This window comes from Phragmites australis, chromosome 7 (genome assembly GCF_958298935.1).
Source record: "Phragmites australis chromosome 7, lpPhrAust1.1, whole genome shotgun sequence".
NCBI classification, from domain to species: Eukaryota; Viridiplantae; Streptophyta; class Magnoliopsida; order Poales; family Poaceae; genus Phragmites; species Phragmites australis.
In genome coordinates, this window is record NC_084927.1 from 32,927,496 (window position 1) to 32,944,342 (window position 16,847).

At 43.2% G+C, this 16,847-nt stretch overlaps 2 protein-coding genes across 2 annotated transcripts; one reads left to right on the forward strand and one right to left on the reverse strand.

Moving 5' to 3' along the window:
- Window positions 1-6,855: 6,855 nt before the first annotated feature.
- Window positions 6,856-10,834, reverse strand: LOC133925593 (helicase SEN1-like). The gene is made up of 6 exons (XM_062371468.1): window positions 10,721-10,834; window positions 9,345-9,848; window positions 8,114-9,253; window positions 7,718-8,033; window positions 7,375-7,555; window positions 6,856-7,210 (listed from the first exon to the last, which is right to left on the reverse strand). The coding sequence occupies exons 1-6, from the start codon at window positions 10,832-10,834 to the stop codon at window positions 6,928-6,930; spliced, it is 2,538 nt and encodes an 845-aa protein (XP_062227452.1). The 3' UTR covers window positions 6,856-6,927.
- Window positions 10,835-14,022: 3,188 nt separating this feature from the next.
- On the forward strand, window positions 14,023-16,770 carry LOC133924840 (pentatricopeptide repeat-containing protein At5g13770, chloroplastic-like). The gene has a single exon (XM_062370566.1). It carries the CDS (start codon window positions 14,567-14,569, stop codon window positions 16,373-16,375), a length of 1,809 nt encoding a protein of 602 aa, XP_062226550.1. The 5' UTR covers window positions 14,023-14,566; the 3' UTR covers window positions 16,376-16,770.
- The last annotated feature ends 77 nt before the right edge of the window (window positions 16,771-16,847 follow it).

Sequence of the window (16,847 nt, forward strand, 5' to 3'; positions counted from 1 at the left end):
ACACCTACGAGTCCCCAGTCTCCACAGTAAAATTGTCTAATCTATTAGGAAGGGTTCTCACATCTCTTGAGGCCGTATCTGTGTATTTATATGGTTGGGACTGTGCATGTGGGGTGAAGCGACTTCAAGGCAAAGGTTGTGGTTCATTGTGGTGAAGTCGGAGCTACTTGTCTCTAGTGCGGCGAGCTTGGCAACGATAATATGCGTCGAGCTCTGTCGCTTGTTAGGTGATGGTGGTGTGTTTCCTACGATGCATGTTGTTGTTTGGTCGATCGGCCGTAGTGAAAACAATGTTGTGGTTGATATCGTTTTGTTTTTAATTCATTGTCCCTCGCTTGTATGTGGTGTTTAGTTCTTTTTTATCTTGTTGCTTCGGTATGTATTATTTGATATTTTTTGGTGTCATGATGTTTTTTTAATATAATCATCCGCTTCATGGCTTTAAAAAAGGTTTCATTTTTCGATGAACGTGGCACACAAAAGTTACCGAGCTCCAACCAAGAAATACCTTTGCACAACACATCAAATTCACCGATTGTACAAGCAGCATTTGAAAATCTTCATCTTTTACCCTAGACTTAAACAAGGCAAACTTAGTTGTCACACACTCATATGTAGACACGACATCCTTCAACTCATGAACCACTTTCTTAAGTAACCTATACTGACTAATAAGAGCGTCATTCAAGGTATCAACCTGAATAGAAAGGTGGTCGTAGAAAGAGGGTACCTTAGAAGGATCATGCTCGAGGTTGCTGTCGTTGTCGTCTGCCATGAAGCAAAAGCTAATGAAGTCATTGGCCTTCTTCTTGTTCTTTATTAGCTGCTTCTCCTCCTTCGAGCTCTCTCCCTTGCTTGAGGAAGTATCGACGTCACTGAGCGCTACCACAAACGTCCTTAAAGCCACTTTGGCCGCCTTATTGACCATCTTGTCGTGGTTCCTGAAGAAGGGCTTTTTGGACTTCTTGTGCTTGTCGTGGTCATGACTGCGATCTTCCCTCTTCTTGAGCTTAGGGCAGTCCGCCTTGAAGTAGGTCGTGTCACCACACTCAAAGCAGGCCTGAGAACCGCTCCTCTTCTGGTCTCAACGGTTGTTGTAGAAGCGACTAAAGTTCTTTATAATCAGTGCAAGATCATCATCATCAAGCACATCCATCTACTCCTCTGTGATAGAGACCAAGGAAGACAAAGCAAATCCACTAGTTAAGGGGTTAGTACAAGAAACACCAACTCTAGATTGAATACCACCACTAGGTCTTGAAACCAACGTGATATTTTTAAACAGGGGGCTTCCTAAGCCTATCCTTGACGCATTGGCAATCTCAGTGGACTTGAGCTTCCTGAAGAGTTCATGACAAGTCAATGTGTCATAACTAGATGACTCTTCAATGCTTGAGATCTTTACTTCCCATATGCTACAATCAAGAGCATAGAGAAGCTTGATCTCCCTCTCATGATCAGCGTAGGCAAAATCCTAGTGGATCTAAGGTTGCTCATAATTCCATCAAATCTAGCAAATATAGTATCCAAATATTCTTCAAAGCCTTACACAAATATTTGATGTTCTTTGTTGTATGTGATTTGTCGTCTAGTCTTAATTTGGTTGATGCCTCCACGGAAAACACTGAGAGTAGTCTAAATCTTCCTAGCAGTACGAAGGTGTTGAACTATATCAAACTCATTACGACTCAATCTAGTGAATAATATATTCCTAGCCTTGTTGTTGGTTTCATATTGTTCGTTCTGGGCTCGAGAAGTGCGAGAAACAAGAATCTCATAGTTAGAGTCTACAACCTCCCATATTATACTTCCTTGGCTTAAGAGATAAACCTCCATGCACATATTCCAGTACGAAAAGTCACATCCATCAAAGACCTAAATCTTCCCATGTCTCTCTATGTCGCCTATGGAACATAAAGTCGATTAAGGTCAACTAGTAATCTAACACGACTTTGATACCAATTGTAGAACCGAGATTGGCGACTAGAGAGGGGTGAATAGGTGCATTAACAAATTTCTTTCGAAATTTATGGCCTTCTTCTATTCTTGAATCCAATGCACCTCAAAACCACATGCAGAAGCAAAAGAGACAAGCATAGATTACAAGACTTCTAAAATAAATGCTTCTCTTCGATGGATGAGAACTCTAGGTTCCATTTAAGGTCATATCAAGAGTCATAGCGCAAGAAAGCAATCAACTTGAAGAAAAACTCCTAAACATAAGAGAACTAGCAGTCGGAAAAAGGGATTCTTCAAGTTGATGGATCTAGAGGTTTGGGATGGTTTAAGATCAACTCATATAAGATGATTAACCCTCTAACAACAAAAAGAACACCTCTAACACGACCCAAAAGGAATAGCTTTCAAGGAAAATGAAAATCAACAAGAAACTAACAAAAACTTGCACGAAAACATGAGAGGTAAATGCAAGAGACTAGAAGGAGAAGAACTCAAGCATATGCAAAAACACTTTCTTCATTAAGCTCAGAGAAACGCCCTCTTTTAGCATATTATAAAGTGTTTTTCTCACAAAAGCTCTCACCTAAACATAGGCTAAGCACTCATCTCTCCTTCTTCACACAACACAAGTGGAAGGCTCTCAAAACTCTCTAAAAACTCTTAAATGCTCTCCTCCAACTATCAGTCATACCTCTCTATTTATAGGCATTGGGGGCTTGCTTAACCCTTCACTTATAATGCACTCCCACCTACCACAGGAGTAGTTTTATCGAATTTTCTCTGTCCATCGGATGATCATGACGCCTTATTGACTTAGCTTCACCTCGACACAAACTTCGTGATGATATCACGTGCACTCCATCCTCCCACAATTTTTACAACCAAACCGGGAAACCAACTTGAATGCTTCTTAAAGCGTGACTCATAGCCATTTGCTTACACCTTAAATAAGTCTTCCGATGTCGACGTGTGTCCTTCTTATGATCCTGACTGCCGGTAATTCTCTCCCACTCCTGATCCCTCAAGCCATCTTGTTACTTGCATTGATATCCCTTTCGCTTGACTTTCTCAACACGCCATCTTTATCGCCCATCTCATGCTTTGCTTAACCTCCACGTGTATAGCTAGGATCATCATTGATTTCGTCTGGCCTTCTTGATTGTCTGGCACCAAGCACTCTATTTGTCCTCAATCATCCCGTCATCGGTAGCCAAGTTGCACCCATCACCTACATAACACGAGAGAAGTAAACACATATCTCCGACACCGTTTTAAGTTAGCAGAAATCAAAATCTCTATTGAAAAAGACATCAATTAGAGAACGTGAACACCAGATGTTCTGGCGTACACTTCTCCTGCACGGCGGACCATCCGGCGTGTGCAATTCATCAGACCAGCCATCTTGCAATCCTCTCTGTAAGAAATGCTACGGCATTTACACCTTACATGCTGGACCATCCACTGCATGTTTCTTGTAAAAAAATCCCTAAATATGAATCAAGATCCATTTATACCTTGAGTTGATGATAAAAAGATATTGAACTTAAAGTTCTATATCATAGTACCATCAAAACGCTCATATATCTTGCAAATTGCAATAGGCCTGATATTGTATTTGCAAATAACTTGCTAGCTTAAATAGCGCAATTCCAATAACACCATTAGGCAGGAATTAAAGAAGATATCCACAAATATCTTTATGACATCAAAGATCTAGATTTTTATATCACAAAAATCAAGATACGACTACAGTGGGATATTCAGACACTAGCTATATAACTGGTCTCTATAACGCCAGATCATAGATTGATTTCGTAGTGATATAACTTTCTCATAGGAGTCATCAAAACAGATTCTAGTGGCAACTTTTACCTATCATTCTGAAACATCACATACATATGTATAGCTTCACAGAATGATAAACCACATATAACTATCATGTAGTATTGGTTCCATTGAATTACCAATAATCATCTATGAAAATAATTCTACATGCATTGCTCAAATGCAAAAAGGTTACATAAAGAGCAATATAATCAATCATATTGCACATAAATTGTTCTATCCTCATAATGGGGAGATAAAAATCTTACAAACTAAATCATGTGATAACCTCGCTAATTTATTCTCTAAGTCCTTACTAACTTCCATATTCCAAAATGTATTAATGGAATTGGTATGTGACGATTACAAGATTTTAAAGGTTCAGAGGGAGTTAATCCCTAAATAATAACTTGTTCATATTATATTACACTCTTTTATTTTATGAGTTTTTCCTATACGATTTATCATATAAGGTTCCCTAAAACCACCTTACACGCTTCTTAAAACGTGACTCATAGCCATTTGCTTACACCTTAAATAAGTCTTCCGATGTCGAAACGTGTCCTCTATTTTGCGATCTTGACTGCCGGTAAGTCTCTCCCACTCCTGATTCCTTATGCCATCTTGTCACTTGCATCGATATCCCTTTCGCTTGACTTTGTCAACACGCCATCTTCATCCTCCATCTCATGTTTTACTTGACCTCTATGTGTACAGTTAGAATCATCCTTGACTTCGCCCGGCCTCCTTGATCGTCCGGCACCAAACACTCTGCTTGGCCCCAATCATCCCGCCGTCAGTAGCCAAGTTGCACCCATCACCTGAACAACACGAGACAAGTAAACATATATCTCCAACTCCATTTTAAGTTAGCAGAAATCAAAATCTCTGTTACAAGAGACATCAATTAGAAAATGTGAATGCCGAATGTTCTGGCGTACACTCCTCATGCACGCCGAACTATCCAGCGTGTGCAATTCATCAAATCAGCCATCTTGCAATCCTCTCTGTAAGAAATGTTCCGGCATTTACACCTGACATGCTGGACCATCCGGTGGATGTACCATGTAAGAAATTCCTAAATATGAATCAAGATCCATTCGTACCTTAGGTTGATGATAAAAAGATATTGAACCTAAAGTTTTATATCTTAGTGTCATCAAAGTGCTCATGTATCTTGCAAATTGCAATAGGCTAGATATTGCATTTATAGATAACTTGCTAGCTTAAATAGCGCAACTCCAATAACGTCATTAAGCGGGAGTCAAAGAATATATCGACAAATATCTTTATGATATCAATGATCTAGATTTTTATATCACAAAAATCAAGATACGATCATAGTGAGATATTCAGACACTGGCCATATAACAGGTCTCTATAACGTCATATCATAGACTAATTTTATAGTGATATAGCCTTTTTATAGGAGTCATCAAAACAGATTTCAGTGGCAACTTTCACCTATCATTCTGATACATCAAATACATATGTATAGCTTCATAGAATGATAAACCACATACAACTATCATGTAGTATTGATTCCATTGAATTGCCAATAATTATCTATGAAGATAATTCAGCATGCTTTGCTTAAATGCAAAAAATTACATAAAGAGTAATATAACCAATCATATTGTTTCTAAATTGTTCTATCCTCGTGATGAGGAGATAGAAATCTTACAAACTAACATTTGATAACCTCGCTGATTTATTCTCTAAGTCTTTATCAACTTCCACATTTTAAAATCTATTAATAGAATTGGTATGTAGCAACTATGAGATTTGCAAAATTTAGAGGGAGTTAATCCCTGAATAATAATATGTACATATTCCTTTATGAGTTTTTCCTATATGATTTCTCATATAAGTTTTTTAACAAAGCAATATCTACACAAGATCATATGTCGTATCTCTTTTTTTTTCCTTTCGGAGTTTTTAAAAGAGGTATGAAAGACATACCTATTGTTCTCTAAACTCACTTATTAGTTTTCTTTTTAAAGTTTTTCTCTTATGAGTTTACAAAGAGACAATAATCAATATAAGATGTATTTTTTCTCCTTATTTTTTCACTGAATTTTAAAGGAATTTTAACGACATATCACTATTATTCCTCCTATTTTTCAATAGGTTTTTCATAGGATTTAATATGATCTATAAATCCTAATTATTATTCTCTAAACTCATCAATGAGTTTTTCCTATCTTGGTTTCTCGTATGAGTTTACAATGAGACAATAACCAATATATGTAATATCATTTTCTCTCCTTACATTTTTTTCATTAGGTTTTAAAGGAATTTAAAATGCATATCACCATATTATTTTCTTCTTTTTTCTCATAGGATTTTAGAGGATTTTTCAACAAGAATTTACAACATGACAATTGATCAAGGCGGAGTATTAGAATTTGATTACAGTTAGTGATCAATTAGTAAATATGTGTTTTCATCGAAGAGACATGTCCTTTAGTGAAGGGACTTTGGATCTTTTCATTGTGTCCATTAGAGAGAGACATGTCTCTCCTATGACACCCTACACCCTTTCAACATATATATATATAAACAATTTATTGAATCAATACAAGATATTTCACTCTCTCTATCTCTCTACTATGTCTCTATTCTCAATAATTATATTAGCAAAAGCACAAGATATTTATGTACCAAACTGATTGAAGCCAACGCTGTGGCACCCAAAGTTTTTTTTTTTTTTGAGAGGGTATAAAAAGGACGCACACTATCTGCACACACAATACATATTTTACACGTGCGCATCTATGCACATGATAAAAAGGAATTGGAAGGCTGGAGATCTCCAGTACGTAAAAATATGCAGTACCACTAAATACACATATCTATTAAGAAAAAACTTCGATAAAACATCCAGATCCGTTCAAGAATCCAACCCGAAGCGGGTAACATGCACAACAGCACCACAATCACTGCGCCACATGGACGTTCTCCAAAAATTTCATATTTCGAGAAACGTGGCACACCAAAGTTACCGAGTCCCAGCTAAGAAATAAGCATGGCACATCAAATTCAAATTCACCAACCTATAGAAGCAGGCATTTGAAAATCACCAACCAAAATGACACACCTACGGCTACGAGTCCCCAGTCCCCATTGCCAACTGCAGCCTCTTCACTCTGCTAGTCGCAGGGAGCCCAGGGAACCACAAATGTCGGCTTCATACACGCGGCACGCCGGGCGCAAGTCAACATCTGGATCAACCATGGCTGCGTTCCATCCATGTTCACAACCGGTCGGGCCAGCGCCGCACGGAGGAGGAACGGACGACGAGAGGCCCGCGCCACTGTCCCAGTCGAAGAAGCACCGCCGATCCACAGCGTCCCGGACCAGCTCTCCCCAGATGGAGCCGCTGCCGCGCAAGGTCGTCGCGTTACCCAGGATCCAGAGGCAGTGCCTGCAACCAAACGATGCAGCAGGTGGGAGTCGTGGAATGCTGAATGCAGTGGCTGTTTGATTTGCCTCAGAACCGAAAGCCAGGGCGTGTACCTTGCCCTCGTAAGAGCGACGTTGGCGCGTCGGAGATTGGACAGGAAGCCGATCGATCCTGCACTGTTGGACCTGACGGTTGACAGGATGATGACGTCTTCTTCGCTGCCTTGGAACCCGTCCACAGAGTTAACGCGCAGCGCAAGGGGATGCATGGCCTTCGCGTCCCCTATCTCCCGCTGAATTGCCTCCACCTGTGCGGCGTATGGGCATATGACGCCAACAGAAACACCTGGCCGAGTGCTCCTACAAGCTGCATGGTCAAGAGATGAAAATGAGTACGAACAGGGGACATGCTAATCGATGCCATGAACTGAAAGTAGACCATGATATATCTATCTATTTCAGTAACATTTTTCATGTGTAAGAAATGAAAAAAATCATGATAAAAACTGTGAAATATATTGTTCGGTACCTTCTTTGAGATTATGCAGTATTTCCATTATGACAGTTAGCTCGGCCATGTTTCGCTTGCTCCGGCCAGGATGTTCCCTTCCATCAATGTGGATGAATGAGTATGGCCCAAACATTGCTCCTTGAAGGTAGCTACGCACATGCCTCTCCTGCGTGACATTCGGGCCATCCAAAATTTTCTTGTTGTAAAAACTCAAGTTTGGGAAGATGCTTATGGAAGGGTGCATCCTGTACTGAATGTTCAGAAGGTGCTTCTTCTGTCCCAGTAAACTTAACCTCTCAAACAGGCTCCTGCCCAGTAATGCTGTATCTGCAACCTGTAAAACATGAAATTGCTCGAGCTGGAGGACATAACGCATTTAGGGCAGAAATGAATTTGGGAGGAGAACCATTGTACCTTGCTTTTCACAGTTGCTGGCAGCTGACACTCATCTCCAATAAGAACAGCATGCTTCAGTCCAGAGAGTTGCAATGGGACGAGGGACTCGCATTCCTTCAACTGCGCTGCCTCGTCGATGAGAAGCAAATCTATCCTCTGACCGTTCAGCTTTGCCGAGCCAGACACGGTGCAGAAAATAAGGGAGGCGCTTACAAGGCAGAATTCCTTGATCCTGAAATAAGAGCGGGTAACAGGAAGTTCCAGGTCCCGGATAAGAGTTCCTGTCACGCCTACAATTGCAGCCTTCTGTCGCATAAGTTCTTCAACTAACTCTGAATTGCCCACTGCACCAGCTGAATCGTCGCATTTCGTGTCACTCGTAGTCATGAAGACATCCACCGCGATATCATTTCCTGCAATCTTCCTATCAAGCAGCTTACTAAAGTCTTCGAGCATTTTAATTAGTGAAACAATGTTCTTGTAATTCTTCTCCAGAACGATGGCCCTAGGGACGTGAGACATGATTGTTGTGAAACAGCTGCTCAGCATCTGGAATATCTGATGGAATCTTGACCTGACGAAAGACGACTCTAGTAATTTTGTTCCGTCTTTCTGCAAGCAAACTTTGTAGTACTGAAAGCTCACTGTTTTTGGTTGTCCCAGGAACAACTCCAGTGAAACAAGGCACTGCCTCCAACCCGTCGCCGGCGAGAAGCACTTCTTGAGCTCCTTCACACGAGTGTCCACAAAGATCTCGCTCAGGTCACTGTCGATGGACATGCGTTCCCTGTTTCCGAACAATAGCAGATCGCCGTGGCACCCTCCGTCGCCTGGGGAATGCTGCTTCCTCAGCGACACGACACGGGCCGCGACCTGGCTGATCGCGGTGTTCGTCGGCGCGCACGTCAGGACGCGGCATTTGTTCTGGCTCGTCAACAGCAGCAGCAGGAGCACGCTGATAGTCTTGGTCTTGCCCGTGCCGGGCGGCCCCCAGATGAGGCTGAACTTGCTCGCGCCGTTGCGCTGCGTCGCCGAGACGCAGCTCAGTACGGCGTCGGTCTGCGAGTCGTTGAGCTTGAACGCAGACAGAATGGCCGGGGCGTTGGCGCCGGTTCCTACGGTCTCTGGGAGATGAGAGGAACCATGAAACGATGTGCTCTGCTGATCAAGAGGGTAAGCCAGGTGAGGAAAGATAATGCAAACGAAAATGCAAGACGTGCATACTGCAGAGCATTCGCCACGTGCTTACCATCGCGTCGCCGGCGACAAACTTGACAAGGCCAGCACTTCTCTTCACCGCGGCGTCGTAGTCCAGACACCGCCAAATGCGTACGTAGGGTATGAAACTGAGCAGGCTAACAGCGAAAGCGAAGGAGTTTGCTTCTTCGATTTTCTTAGACGCTCTGATCTCAAAGTTAAACTTATCAAAGTTAAACTTTACGTGAGCGAGGCAGTACGAGCCGCCTCTCGCGAGCTCGGCCGGTCGGCGAGGCGTCGCGTCCGTGAGCATGATGATGTCACCGACGAATGGGGAACGCGCTTCACGGCGGCGGGCTACGGTGACGTGGTAGAGCATGGAGTTTTTTGTGCCCTTGATCTTCGGAACCAGAGACCGTATTGACACGGTCGAGGAGTGGCTGGGAAGTGACTCCAGGTTAGAGCTCATCTCTGCTCGCATCTCCTCCAGCAGCGGGATCCTGAACGAGTTCAGGTAGCCCTCCAACCCGAAGAATCTGTCAGGTATCGTGTTCACCTGTAACAGCATGCATGGGGCGCGTGCCTAGTCAGGTCAGCTTGGTATAACATGCAGCGATCAACAATTTAGAGCAACCAGTAGTCCAGTACTATAAGCCAAGAGCATCTTATCTTATATTTACTAATTGGAGGTTCCTTTTGGTGCCTCCATGTTAATCCTAAGAAAATTCTAAAAATTCTCATAAAAAAGCAAAACATCCAACCGTCGAATTAATTGATTGACTAATTGTAACCATAGATCAACAAACAGACAAAACAACGTAAAAGATTAAAAAATAAATCATAGAGTCCAGCCCCAAAACTACTTATTGCCTTACCTTTCCTTCATTTTTTTGTTGTAGATATCATTTGTCCAACAAGGTTATATTAGCAAACTCCAACTTAATTACGTTAGCAATCAATACACTTTTCCAAATCAATTATAATCAAACATTACAAAATTAAAACAACAGAATGCAAACATATTACGGATTATCACACAAAAATAATATCAAAGAATTTATAATGTATTTAAAAAAATAATATGAGATACGGTGACGACATTAAAAATAATAATAATTTCAAAAAATCAAGAAACAAATAAAAATCAATTTTCATAACACATAAAATGAAAATTATAAATTAGATCTATTAACAAATAATAAACATGATTCCAATATTTTAAACAAAAATTATATTTATATTTTACATTTTAATATTTAAATATAAATAGTTGATGTATCTTAACATATAACCATTATTAATACAAATATCTATCATTCAGCCGTAAGCTAAATTTCTAGCCTGTGCTAGCCTGTGCAGTCACACAGGTTGATGCGCTAGTAGAAATAACGCGAATGATCTAGAAGCAAAAATTAGTTGATGCGGAACCTTATCTCTGAAGAGGTCCTGGTTCAGGACATCTTGGAGGGACCAAGAGAAGATGAGGTTGACGAGCTCGTCGTCCGGCTTGGTCGCACTCCTGCCACCGTTTCCCTTCCCCATCTTCACGACCCAAAGTCCCAAACCTACCGGGCGCTGTAACCTTCACAGTGATCGATCGCTTCTCGGTAGCCCACGCCTATATGTGTCTACGTGCTCAGGCTCTTCAGTAGTTCTGGTTCAGTCTGGACATGGAGCTAGCAACGGATCCGAAGGGGCACGCGTGAGGCACAGAGCTGCTGGTGAATATGAACCGGTTGGTCTCCGTGCGCGAACCAGTAGTGCTCGCATTGATCGTGCATGGCTCGTCGCGCATGCAGCTGCCGGCAGGTCGCCGTCGGATTGGCTGCCTAGGATACGGCGCGGCGCATTATCTCTTGCGGTATCGTCGTTTGTCGAGGACGAGGCGGCAGCGTGTGCTTCAGATACTGTGACGGTTGATCACCTGGGGCGATCGAGGCAACACGAACAAGCGACGGGTGCACGGGCCTCAGATACTGTGCCGACTGCCGAGAGTGCTTGTTCTTTCACCAACAAGCGAGTGCAGCGCTAAAACATTCCCTCGTAACGTCACATGCCAAATCAGTCTGTATTGAACACGAACAGAACCATTTTGCTACTGGCATGGTGGACGACTGTGAAGGGAGATGAACAAATTCATGAATCGCATGATGGGCTATTATATGCATGCGAGCGAACGGCTCATTGGCATGGAGCACGAGCGCGACCTTACCGATTTGAGGTTCAATCAACGGTCTGAATGAGATTAGAGTTCGTCCTCGAAACCATAACCAGAGTTCTCCAACCTAAATTTAAGCAAATCCAGATAGTCGGATCAGGGGAAAAACTGAGCAGTTTGTTTTGGGCCTAAAAAGGCTACAAGTGTAAAGTGTAACGGGCCTGCTTTTCGGGCTGGACCGACTGGTCATTTATGCTAAAAAAACGTAAAAAGGGCTGGGATTGCGCGAGGCCCGGTTCAGTTCAGGTTGATGACCTGCTGCCCAAGACTGGCCCGAAACTGCCATCGGGACCGTTGGACAGGCCTAAACGGGCCGTGCCAGATCTGGACAGGTGTGAGCCGCCGAACTTTTTTACTTATATATTTTTAATTTAAAAATTTGCAAAATTATGAGATTATTTTGGAAATTTACAAAAATAAGCTCATCTAAAATCGTCCACTGAATGAAAAATATATTTAAAAACCATAAAAATACCGCATTCTAATGCTCTCAATCTTCAAAACACTATCAAAATAGTTATAAAAATGCAGAATAGATGATGCTACAGTACTCTAGTGCTACAGCTATGACTATTAGCATCTCATTCCTTGCCCCTCTCTCAGGAAAGCCACAGGATTATACATGATAAGGTGATTAAAATTTAAACAACAGTTAACTTAGATTACAGGCGTTAAATATGTTTTGCCGGTAAAACTTGATTAGTAACAGTATTAACGGGATACTGCCGCACAGTGCCTCCTGAAACCCTCTGGAGCCGTTGATATCTTGCGAAGGGGTATGCTTGCATCTCAGCCGTCAAGTTCAGTAACACGAGCGAGAAAGTGTGAGAGGCGTAGTTTGCTATAGGTGTTGGTTTCTAAGCTTAGGGCATACGATTGGGGGTAATTTACTGCTTTGCAAAATGGAATGGTTACCGATCAATGACTATTAGCGCCTCTAATTGAGGATATGTACTTTTCTAATTCCGATTCAATCGGGCTATATATAGCAAACCACCTCAGCCATTGACCTATGTGGTGATTGCTTCACATCTCTTATTCTCTATACTTAGCACATCAACTCGTGCATCTGTACGGGCTAGCAATGTAAATGACAGATATATTGTTAGATATTATGTTATATTTTATACTTTATATTGAAAGCATACTTGTGCTGATAATATATCAAATTCTTAAATTTCATTTAAATGTTCTGCAAATATAAATGTGAATTTTCTTTCTGAAATATTGGCAAAATAAGTTTGACGATCTTGTGTATATATGATAATATAGTAGTGTATATAATTAGTTTTTGTTAGTTGTTGTTGGACTCGATTAGTGTCAAGATGGTAAGTCAATTTTGATGATGGTGGGAGTTTAGAAACCAAATTCGATGTATAAAATAGTATATCTTTTGTCATCAGGTGTTTGGGGTCGTTACGTTTTCACGATGCTAATTTTGATACGTGACATATTAATGTTGAAATATGATATTGAGCTCACGTTATGCACGGATGAATACGTAATGGTGGAGGTGGGTAATTTAGAAGCAATAAAAGGGTTACTTTGGGATATGTTAGATCTAATGGTTAATGATGATTAAGTCTACAAAATCGATGCCTATATGGTTTGTTTTTTTAAGAATTTTTTAGTATTTCTCTTTTTCCTTAGTACATCTCGTTCGGAGCACCGTGAAGCTCCTGAGGAAACCTGCAATTAGTATACACAAAGATAAAGATGGTATCAAACAGGATTGCATCCTAATCTCTTCTGCTGCCTATCCCCGGCGGCGCCGCCCCTGACTCCTCCCCATGTCGCCTGTGCGGTACAGGCGCTGCCTCCTCCGACACTTATTTCTCTACAATGACCAATGACTATTGGCTTATTTCTATAGTGCTGTGTGCACTGAAAATATCTCTTGAGGATACAACTTCTGAATCCCAGATAAACAGTTTATTCCATAGAAGCTTGGAAGGGACAGTGTGCTTCCCTTACGCAAACCCAGGAAACCATGTAGCAAGAAGGGCTGGTGATTATGGTAAGTATTTTCCATTCATTTACGTCTTCAGGCACAAACAGGTCGTGGAATACTCATGTTTGGGGCTGTATTCCACTGCATATTACCCCACGACAGGTACAGTATTTCCTTTTCTTTCTCTACATGGAAAAACTGGCTAACGGGAAAGTTGAGCAATCAGCTAATTTCTGGCCTGAATTTGTACTTTTGGACATACTTTGATCATTTACTCTATGCTACCTGTTGTGATGAAAATGTTTCTGCGTGATGGCATATGTGTGTGGTGTACTGGTCTGTATACAGGGGAAAAATTCATTCGCACCCCACATGCACCACAGGTGCTCCTCAAACATCTCATCGGTAACACTTATAATTTGGATCCTTTCATGGCCTTTTATCAGTTCCCTTATAATGTGGATCCTTTCATTGCTTAAGAATTCAGATTACTGAATTTCATCTACGCGGTTGTGAAACCCTGGTCAAAACAGACCTGGAAACTGCAGAAGATATTATGTTTCCAAATTTCTTTGGTTGGTGAGTAGCCGAAACATTGCCAGAATCTAGTGGCTCTCGGAAGAGAAGATGCTGCAAATTTTTCTGTTTTCCTTGAAAAGAAATCCATAAGCACCCTGCAAGTGTATGAAGACAAACTGTTGGTAGCTTTCAGGATGTGTTGTAGTCCAATATTGCCTCCTAACATTTTAGATCTTTTCCCCTGCTTGCTTTGTGGCGTCACAAGTTTACTGGTGGCTGTCCTCTGGTCCTGAGCTACGTGGACCAACCCCCTCCTAGAATCCAAATGATGCCGGTGATTTCACCACATTTTGCCCCCAAAATTGTGCTTCTTTCACTTGCAGGGTAACTGCACCTCCACGTCATGGTTCTCCTGAGATGTCTCTGGGAACCCACGTGGCCACATCCCATCCGGCCATGCTTTGCATTTGAACCAAGAGATGCACGTAAGAAACAGCACAATGGAATCTCCGCCTCTGTAGGATAAGGTGCCTTGGGCATAATCAGAGAGGTTCTTCCATTTCCAGCCTCTACTTCTTCCAGAGTGATGGCCAAATGCTACTCAGATTGGCCACCTCTCCCGTCCCTGCATCCCTCGAGAACACCGCCGCGATCCTACACTTCTCCGTGCACGATCAAGCGGCAGCTTGCATCCGTCGTGCTGCACTGCTCCAGGTCCTGTGCTTCCCCTCTTCTTGAGCCTAAGAACTTGCCCAATGAGTTTCAGGCCGTGCCGGCGTCGGTGTCGCCGCTGCCAGGTGCTTCTCCAAAGCTCGGCATATCGAACGAGTTCATCCGAGGCCTCTGCAGCGACCGGCAGACCGAGCAGCTCGCCTTCGAGTGCTACAGGAGGGCGCTGCTGCAGCCGGAGTTCCGGCCGGAGAAGAAGACAGCGAATGCACTGACCGTGCTGCTGCTCAGGGCGAAGCAGTGGTGCTTGTTGGAGCTGCTGGTTGAAGATTTCAGGGCCCATGGCGTGCTCCCGGAGAAACGGACATGCGCGCGGCTCGTGGCCAGCTGCATCAAGGCGAGGAGGTTCGGCCTCGCCGATGCGGTGCTTGGAGTTCTTGAAGGGAAGAAGGGAGCCCCTGCTGTCATGGCCTTCAGCTCGGCCATGCAGGCGTACAACAAGCTGCACATGTATCGGAGCACGGTGTTGGTGTATGGACAGGCGAGGGTGGCTCGCCTGGCGCTGAACGCCGACTCCTACCGCGCCGTGATGGAGGCGTGCGGAACACTGGGTGAGCCGGACTTGGTGGCTTCATTGTTCAAGCTGTACAGATCTCAGAAGTGGTATCCCTCTGATAGCTGTGTGGAGGCATATGCCATCGTCTGTGACGCGCTGGGGAAGGCAGGCAGAGCCTTGGACGCGCTGCAGTGCCTGAGAGAAATGGAAGCGGATGGGCTCTCACCAAACGCTGCAATCTACTCTACAGTCGTCGGCGCTTTGGCAGATGCCCGAGAAACAGCGGCGGTGGAAGATCTGTACCACGAAGCATGGGAGAATAAGATGCTTGGGGATCCTGACATGTTCTTGAAGGTGATCGTCATGTACGTTGAGGCTGGGGTAGTGGAGGAAACAATTGAAGTTGCGAAGGACATGAGACAGATTGGCCTGAGGGTCACAGACTGCATCCTCTCTACAATTGTGAATGGTTTTATGAAGAGAAGAGGCCTCAAACCAGCTATCAGAGCATATGACAGGCTGATCTTATTAGGATGTGAGCCTGGCCAGGTCACCTACGCCTCAGTCATCAACGTGTACTGCCGGCTTGGACGGACTGACAGGGCAGAATCTGTCTTCTCAGAGATGATCGACCGAGGCTTCGACAACTGCGTGGTCGCATATGGTAACATGATTTCGATGTATGGGAAGATCAGGAGAGCATCAGAGGCCATGAGACTGCTGGCCCTGATGAAGCAGAAGGGGTGCGAGCCTAATGTCTTGGTGTACAACTCCCTCCTTGACATGCATGGCAGGCTCGGGAATTCAAAGCAAGCCGAGAAGATCTGGAAGGAGATGATGCGGCGCAAGGTCCGGCCTGACCGGATCAGCTACACGGCCATCATCTACGCGAACAACCGGTCTGGAGAACTGGACCGGTGCATGGATTTGTACCAGGAGTTCAGAGAGACTGGAGGGAAGGTTGACAAGACCATGGCTGGGCTCATGGCTGGGGTGTTCTCCAAATGCAGCCGGTTCAACGAGCTCATCGAGCTGCTGAAGGACATGAATGGGACCAAGCTGGACCGGAGGTTGTACATGACCTTCCTGAGAAGCCTCCGGGAAGCCGGACTAGAGGTTCATGTGAAGTGGCTCCAAAGTAACTTCACTTCCGTGGACGAGAAAACTTGATGTCAGATTCCTGGAGTTCTTGCTGTCCATCTTCAACACCGAAGTACATCGAGGACGGTCGTCCGAGAAACACATTGCTCTGTAAATGGAAACAGAAAAAAGGTAAATATTTGCTTGCCTCAATGCTCTTTGTCGAAGCTTGTATGCCATTGTTGCTCAACTCCGACCATCATTGGCTCCAGTAAATGACAATGTAAAGTTGTAAATGTATTTTAAGGGATGCCAACTTTGTACCAGTAATGATCTGATTCCAGATTTCTTGAACAAGTTGCCTAGTTCAGTAACTCTGCATATGTCAGATTTATTGAAACTGTTGTACCATAGTCCACTTTGGCAAATGTGACTTTGTATCTAATATCTATAATGAAACAATCATATTGATACTGTCTACAGAACATTCTCATGTTTTTGGGATTGACTGTTATATCGGCAATGTTTTTTTTAATAAGATATCGGCAGTGTTTAAAAAGCG

Coding starts and splice junctions, on each gene's coding strand:
- LOC133925593 (XM_062371468.1), bottom strand. CDS start 10,834: ATGGGGAAGGGAAACGGTGGCAGGAGTGCGACCAAGCCGGACGACGAG. Junction 8,034..8,113: donor CAGCAACTGTGAAAAGCAAG/GTACAATGGTTC, acceptor CATGTTTTACAG/GTTGCAGATACAGCATTACT. Junction 7,556..7,717: donor ACTGCATAATCTCAAAGAAG/GTACCGAACAAT, acceptor TTGACCATGCAG/CTTGTAGGAGCACTCGGCCA.
- LOC133924840 (XM_062370566.1), top strand. CDS start 14,567: ATGGCCAAATGCTACTCAGATTGGCCACCTCTCCCGTCCCTGCATCCC.